The following is an 8,272-nucleotide window of genomic DNA, read 5'->3' on the forward strand; positions in this document are numbered from 1 at the left end:
GCCCAGACTCTGAGCTTCTGCCCTCATTCTTTCAAAGCATGAAGATCTGTGGGAGATGAATGTAGGAGAACTCAGTCTCCAGTGAGCTAAAGCAACAACCCCTAAAGGGATCCTAACACGTGGAGGGGAGGCCTGGAGGCCACTCATCTCGGTGCCTCCAGGAGGTTCGCCTTGCCTGGAAAATGCTCCCTACAAGCCCCAGGGCTCGTCAGACAACCCCACCCTTCTGGAGTCGGAAACCTTCCAGAGTCGCCCTGCCGACAGGAGAGAACACGGTGCGAGCCTCCTACCCGGTCCAAGGCCGTGGCGGCGGCCGTCCCGCTGCGCCACCGCTTCCTCCTCCATCGCCGCGGCGGCCGCCCGGGTTGGCCGCGTTTCACCCACTCCCGGCCAGGCGGCCCCGCGCCGCGACCCCGGCCCTACACATCCAGGACGTGGTTGAGATAGGAGATGTAGCAAATGGCCAGGCGCAGGATCTCGATCTTGGACAGCTTCTTGTCCGGGGGCAGCGTGGGCAGCAGTTTGCGGAGCTCGGCGAAGGCCAGGTTGAAGGCCTCCACGCGGATGCGCTCGCGGGTGGCGTGGGCCGAGCGGTACTTGGCCGTGGCTCGCCGGCGGCGGCGCTTCTCCTCGCGGCTCAGCTGCTGCGGGTGCGGGTAGAGCGCGGCCCGGCTGCCGCCCTTGCCGTCGCCTTCGGCCTCCTCCACCGGCTCCAGGTCCGACACGCTGCCCAGCACCTTGGCGTCCGCGCCACCCAGCGACTCCGGGTCCGAGGGCGCCGAACTGGGGTGGTCCGAGTCGGCGGCTTGGTCTGGACTCAGCATCATTTTGGAGGCTGAGGGGGAGTCAGAAAAGCGATCAATAAAAGGAATGGGGGTCTTCTTTGGATAGGAGCGAGAGCGGGCGAGGGCCTAGCCTGCCGGGCCTCCGCGCGGCCCGGGCCGCCTCCCCACGGCAGGACGGCGAGCTCCGAGGAGCGGCCCCCGCGGGGAGGGAGCGCGCCGAGGCAGGCAGGCCCGAGAGCCGAGCCCTGCGCCACCGCCCGGCTCAGGAGCCAGCGAGGCCTCTCCTTGGCCCAGGCCGCATCCTGGACCTGACACCGAGGCCTGCAGGAGACCCACACCGGCCTGCGGGCCTGCTCCGGGGAACGACCGCAGGCCTGCGAGGCCGCTCCTGGGTTTTGTGCCTCCTTCGGCTAAATACAACTCGGCCATTCCGCCTCCCTTACTTCTTCTCCGACCCTGACAAACGAATGAATCCGAACGACGAATCCATCTGGGGTTTGCGGGGGGGCAGGGAGACGCGGAGCGCGCTTCCCGCCCCGAGGGCCTGGGGCGAAGCAGCCGGAGAACTGGGCGCCCGCGGGCTGCGCGCGGGTCTGGGGCGCGGGGCGGCCGGGACTCCAGAGGAACCCAGCCCCGAGCGCGGACGGAGAGCAGGCGTCCCGGAGCGGGAAGGCTTCCCCGTACCCCTCGCGCTTCTCCGAAATAATAGATGACTAAACAAACGTGGAGGCTCCTTTCAACAGCAAATGGACTCTCATGCCCTCGCAGGCTCCCGAAGCACCATCTGTCACGCAGACAGCCACACACATCGGGGACCTAGGGACACGGCGACGTGGGATAAGACAATGCGCCCGCAGTCTGCCGACCACCTCCCGGGAATAGGTCGGCGGCCGGGTGGCTGCGGAAGGAGAGGCTGGGGAGGGAAGGGAAGGGCCAGGGAAAGACGGGCGCCGCGCCTGCTGCCCCGGCCCGAGCTGCATCCCCGCCCGCAAAGTTTGGTGCTCTGGGGCCCGGAGTCGGGAGCCGAGCTAGCCCGTCCTCAGCCTTTCTCTAAGGATGCGATCCTAGAAAGGCCTCCTTGCCCGGCTCCTCCCGGACGCCTGGAGGACCAGCCCCGATCGCGCCCCTCCGGGGAGGGGGCCGCTCCCAGCCGTGGGGCTTCGAGGAAATTCGGGCTTCGAGAAAGGGTCCGGGAGGCGGGGAGGCACCTGCGGGGGCTAAGCGCACCGATCGCGGGCACCGGGAGGGAGGACCAGGCTGCGAGCCCCGGGCCCTAGTGTGCCGCTGGAGGGATGCTCGCTGGAAGAGAGATCGAGTCGGCGACGTGCGGCAGCGTTTGCGCCCAGACAAAAGCGGGGGCTGTGCTCTCCGCTCCCAGCACCACACTTGCTTAGGAGCGAATTTGGCTCCAAGGCAGCTTTCATTTCCCTGTGAGGAAAACAAGTCCTCTAAGGCAAAATAAAAACAAATGCTCCAAGTGAAATACATGTGACTCCCTGTGGGCTTTTCACGGATACGTTTATAAGGAGAACAACTTGCAGCTACACCTTCGCCTTGAAAGGGTATAAATGAATAGGCGAGCAATGGAAAATCACAATAAATCACAACATAGTTGTAGTTCGCATAAAAAGTTCCCGGCTTGCCCTCGAAGCAGGTTAAATTCTTCTCCAGATATCTTTTTAAAATATTCGTAAATAGCATGTCGTGTATGCATTTTGTTTTTTTCAGCCATTCACTGAAACACATCTATAAATGCGATATGAATCATCTAACTTAGTTCCAAGCTGGAAAAAAAATCATTTAAAGGAGGCTTACCTTGTAAAAGCCTTTTCGATAATCTTTTCTCCAATCTTTTAGAGTTAAAATCCCAGGGAATAGCAGGGAGAAATTCCGAAATATATTAGAAGCAGCAAATATTTATTACATTCAAAAATGAAAAAGCAGCTGTCATCTCGCTGGTGTCCACAGCGAGGGACGATAATATCTCAGGATGTGGACGATATGAATGATTGTTCACTTAGTTGATAGATCAAAAACGGCTTTTCCTTTTAATTGTTCTCAAACGTTTCGGGAAATTCGTTGTTGATTTTTTTTTAAACGATGTGTTGAAAAGTCTCGTGCCTCTTTTCCTCTTCTAGGTCTCTATAAATAACAAAAGAGATGCAGAGATAAACACAATCACATCAAAGGGCTGATTCCTCCACTTTCTAATAGCGGAAGAATCAATAAGAAAGATGGTTAAGATAAGATTCCGCTCCTGTAGAACGCCTTTCCTTCCCTTAATACTACTGAGCAGAAGCTGGGAAGTGCAAGGCAGAGATGCAATCTTGCTCAGAAGTAATTCTCTCTTTTTTTTTTTTTTTGAGATAAGGCTTTGTTCAGCTGATGTCTCCCCAGTTCCCAGGAACACAATACTGTAACTCGGGGCTTAGCTTGCCTCTTCCTCTTCCCTCATTTACTTGTATGTTGTATAAACAGACACATATTTCCAGTTTCAAAGTCTTTCAAGGCTTGGTTACATCTCCCACCCCCACCCCCTCCTTTCTTTACCTTGTAGCAAAATATATATAGTCAGTGGCTTGGAGATGTTTGGAGAAAGGTTGGTGAAAAGTGAACGTCTCCCGGAGTAACAGTGACAGGGAAGCGGAGAAAGACGCGGGAGGGTGGGAGAGCCAGAGCAAAGAGGCAGAGATGAGTGTGTGGCTTCTTGGCTCTCCTGGTACCAATTGATTCAGCCTGGAGATGGTGGAAGAGATAAAGGCTTAAGAAGGGGGATGGAATTTTTTTCCCTAAATTGATATTTAATGGGAAATCCTATTGGACAGAAACCTGGACATGAGTCACTTAATTGGACTTGACATCTGTCACAGTGTGGGAGTTTTCACAGCCCAAATATTTTAGCAGATCAGATTCCCACTGAATCTGTGCCATAAAATATAACAGTTGAAAGCAGTCCATGATAGAAACCTTAGCCTCTAATCAGAATCTCTAGCCATAATCAGGTTATTTCTCTTTTTCAGATTATTGATGCAATATTTAAGTGCAAATAAACAACATATTGACTATGGAAAAATTATCCTGGCACATTATAAAACCAATATCTTCCCTTAAAGTTTAGGATAATGCTTGTGTCCAGAACATGGAAATATATACTATATATGGTGCTACAATAAGTATATTCAGATATGCAACAGCTAACGTTTATTTGTAATCATTTACATTTTAAAAGACACTTCAACAAGGCTTGATTAAGCATATTCATATTTTTGAGAAATATCCTGCCACTGGACTAATTTTCCCATATATGATAAGAACCTTTCAATAGATTAAGTCATTGCTGAAATTGAGAACAGAATCCAGGTATTGTAATTTCAAGGATCAATATATGAGACCATTCTACTTTTCTGAATATGTTTGTTTTTCTCTTCACCCACTCATTCATTAAACTTAAAATATGACATGCTACTTGTGTTGATTATCGCAGTTCATTCTTGCTTATCTTAACATGAGAATATTTAGCTGTGTGGCAGTGCATTGGGCCAGGACATAAACACTCACAAATCATCGGTGTATTCCAGCACATAATACCTTTGCCTTACATGACCCCACAGCCCTGAATTTATATGCCTTATGCCAAAAGGGAAAATCTAGTTCAACTATTTGGCCACTTTATAGAGATACTGTTAGTCACCATCAATTGCATATTATTTGTAATCATTTTAGCTTTTTTGATTGTGCAAGTTTAAAAGAAATAAAGAGTATTGCAGCCTTACCCCGCAACCTCCCCAGTCCCTGAGGTAGCACTTGCGGAGAGAAAAGTCCTCGCTTTCCCTCCTTGATCAATTTTGCCTTAAAAATGGGTTTTACCATCAGGGGAGGGGGTTGACCAGCTCACCCCTAGGAGTGACACTCTGGTTTCCTCATGGCTGTCACCGTTCCTGTTTGCCTTTGCACACATTTGTCATCCTGTGGGAGAGTCCTGGACCAGAACGGGGGAGAGCACAGAGTGCCTCCACAGATAATGGGCACCAGCATTTTCCAGCCTTGCCTCTGTCCAGTCCTGGCACAGAAGTATATTTGCATATCCCAGGACATTTAAGTGAAGGCAGAAGCCAGCCACATTTGGATGGCAATGGAAACAGGTGAGTGTATGAACTCCCGAGATAGTGAAGATGAAGGGAGAGGGGAGGTTCTCCCAGTCTGGCTAGGAGCAGTCAACGCTAAGCATTCACACATAGCCAGAAGTATACAAACAGATATACACCCACAGATACTTGTACTCTTCACCCCCAATTACACAAGCTGGTGGGCTCTATTAGACCACTACACATTCAGACTGACAGATTGAGAACCTGGTGGGTCTAATCACCGTAGCTCACGAGGCAACTGGTAGAGTGGCAAGCAACTGGTTACCCCGGTGTTAGGGGGAGGAAGGAGAAATGGGGAGACCATCCAGGGCAGGGCAGATTCCGCTATGGCATGTGTGAATCCAAGCACACTTTCTTTTACGTTCAGGCTTTCTGCTTTCACACTTAACAGCCTGCATGTGCATAAATTAACCCATGAGTAAGACCATGTAAACAGGTCCACACTCAGATCCACCTAGACACACGGTCATGGTCACAAACATGGGTTCACACTCGCACACACGCATTCTTTCTTCCAGGAAAGGCCCCACCCTTGCCTTTTCTAAGACCTCCCCAGCACAGATGGTCCCTCCTTCCGTGCTCCATAAGCACTCTTTTCATATCTCCCTTAGAGACTACATTGTGTGCTGTGATTCTTGGTTTCCATACCTTGGTCTCCCACTAGGCTGTGATGCTTCTGGGGAGGACTGTGGCTCATATCGCTAGCACCCCTGTCCGAGTTTGACATGTTATAAGGACTCAGTACATTTATGGTAAATGACTCCCTGGGTACAGAGGCACCCAGGATGTTTGTAACACAGAAACACTTCCTCCAAAAGACACCCATGGTTTCAGTTGTACCAGTTTTCTCTCCTATAGTAGTGAGGGTAATAATCCTGCCCAACTCACTTCACAGGCTGGTTATGAATCTCAATGTATATGAAAGTATTTTATAAAATACTAAGCACCAGGCAAATAAAAAGATTATGAACTATTACTCCTAATAGTAAATAATATTATTAAATCAGTGGGGAAGTAGAAAAAGCCAGACTTCCTGACTCTATCATATGCCAGCTGTGTGAACTGAAGTGAGTTACTTAACTTTTCTGGACCTCAGTTTTCTATCTGTAAAATGGGAATAACAAAAGTATGTTATGTTATATATTTTTCCAAAGATGAGCAAGATAATCCATTTAAAGTGCTTAAACAAATGCCTAGTTTATTTAGTCTTTAGTTTATATATATATTTATGTATAATATATTTAAATATATAATATTTAGTCATGCCAAATAAGTGTGGATTATTAATATTGTTAATAACATTCTTATTATTCAATATAAATATATATAAATAAATACATACTGAGAACAGGAAATGTAAATGAAATTATACAAAATATATACATATCCAGTGTGTGTGTGTGTGTGTGTGTGTGTGTGTGTGTAACTGTGTGTGTATGTATATAAATAGATAGATAGATATGTATATATCTGGCAAGTAGCCTAGAGTGAGTACTTTCCATATGTCAAACATAGGTCAAGGGACTTCACACATATTAACTCATTTATCTTCACCATAAAGCCATGAGGTAGGCCCTGTTGCATACAAGGAAACTGGACACAGAGAAGTAGTCTATTCAAGGTCACATAGTTAATAAATTATAAGGCCAAGGTTTAGACTCAGGTGGTCCAAATTCAGAAACTGCAACCACTATGCACTACTGCTTCTATGGTCATGGTTTTCTACGCAAATATACTCAGGCAGAAGAATTACTCACCAAATGAAATGCGTATTTTGAGGGAGAAGTATATATACACACAAAACATATATAAATTACCACATTTTTCATTCAGAGGGGGTCAGAGAGTCACAGTAAGTTTTGAATACTTCCTGTGAGTCTCGTACTGTGCCAGACACTGTCGGGCTACAGAGGCTTTATAATCATTTGTTAATTCAACTAGACAGCTATTTCTAATCTATTTTCTTAAATTTTGCACTCCATCAGTAAAAATGTTCAGCATACATATCCAGTGTATGTACGTTCATTATTAACAAACTTTATACATGTACTATTGTAGTAGCATATTCTGTAATTATAAAGCATATGCAAAAAGACATTTTAAAAGGGCGATAAACATAAAATTAGCAGTATTTATAAAATAATTTTATTTATTATCATACAAAAACCTCTTAGCAGCACAAGATATTATTGGTAATATATAGTTTTTGTAAAGAGCAATAAGCTTTACTTTACTACAGTTATTGGTTAATCCTTTGAGATAACATGATTTGATGGTCTGGTTTTAAGCTCAATTTATTTATTAATGGTTAATATGGCAGAAAAAGATGTAATACAAAGATTCAAAGACCCAGGGTTTCCCTGGTGGCGCAGTGGTTGAGAGTCCGCCTGCCAGTGCAGGGGACACGGGTTCGTGCCCCGGTCCGGGAAGATCCCACATGCCACGGAGCGGCTGGGCCCGTGAGCCATGGCCGCTGAGCCTGCGCATCCGGAGCCTGTGCTCCGCAATGGGAGGTGAGAGGCCCACGTACCGCAAAAAAAAAAAAAAAAAAAAGATCCAAATAGAAGATCATCATTGATTGTACTAAATTATGATTCTCATTTTTCTATCTTATCTATCAAATATGCCAAATATTTTTGAAATTTGGTTAGCAATTTTCTTTCTAATGTGAATTATTCTTTTTAACAAATGGGTTCAAAGCCCTGACACTCTTTATTTGGAAAAAGTCTTTAACAGTTTGGAAATTTCTATTTCCAAGTGTTTTAAGTGTTCAGATACAAGAGATTTTAATATGTGGCATATTTCCATTATTTCAGTGGCAAAAAATGACGTAACGATAGAAAAATGTCCAAATATTTCTTTTCAAAATGCATTCTCCACAGCACAAACTTCTTTTTTTTTAAGCTATCATTTAACTCCTTTAAAAATATATATTTGACTTAAAGAGACACATTGAGCGTGAGTTTATTTTTAATCTGCTGGTAGCATGCCATTACAGCCCTTTATCATCAAAGAAAAATAAATTTGGAACGTTAATCTTTCTTTTTAATATTGATTGATTGATTGATTGGCTGCCTGTGTCTTAGTTACAGCATGCGGGATCTTTCGTTGCCGGGCATGGGCTTCTCTCTAGTTGCCATGCGCTGGCTCCAGAGCACACGGCTCTGTAGTTGCGGCGTGCAGGTCTCTAGCTGGTGCTAGCCAGCATACCACCTTGTGGGGCAGTAGAATATATGCTCTCTTCCAGTTTTCTATATTGCAAAGATTCATCCATACTTTAAAGGACTCATATTTCTAAAACTAACTACATGGCTACATCCTGTACCCTTCTGTTCCAAC

At 46.5% G+C, this 8,272-nt stretch overlaps 1 protein-coding gene across 1 annotated transcript; it reads right to left on the reverse strand.

Moving 5' to 3' along the window:
- Positions 1-364: 364 nt before the first annotated feature.
- On the reverse strand, positions 365-3,455 carry NHLH2 (nescient helix-loop-helix 2). Its single transcript, XM_065895482.1, has 2 exons — positions 2,601-3,455; positions 365-835 (listed from the first exon to the last, which is right to left on the reverse strand). Exon 2 carries the CDS (start codon positions 825-827, stop codon positions 420-422), a length of 408 nt encoding a protein of 135 aa, XP_065751554.1. The 5' UTR covers positions 828-835; positions 2,601-3,455; the 3' UTR covers positions 365-419.
- Between the last annotated feature and the right edge of the window lie 4,817 nt (positions 3,456-8,272).

The sequence above is a fragment of the Phocoena phocoena genome, chromosome 1 (genome assembly GCF_963924675.1).
Source record: "Phocoena phocoena chromosome 1, mPhoPho1.1, whole genome shotgun sequence".
NCBI classification, from domain to species: domain Eukaryota; kingdom Metazoa; phylum Chordata; class Mammalia; order Artiodactyla; family Phocoenidae; genus Phocoena; species Phocoena phocoena.

Coding starts and splice junctions, on each gene's coding strand:
- NHLH2 (XM_065895482.1), bottom strand. CDS start 827: ATGATGCTGAGTCCAGACCAAGCCGCCGACTCGGACCACCCCAGTTCG.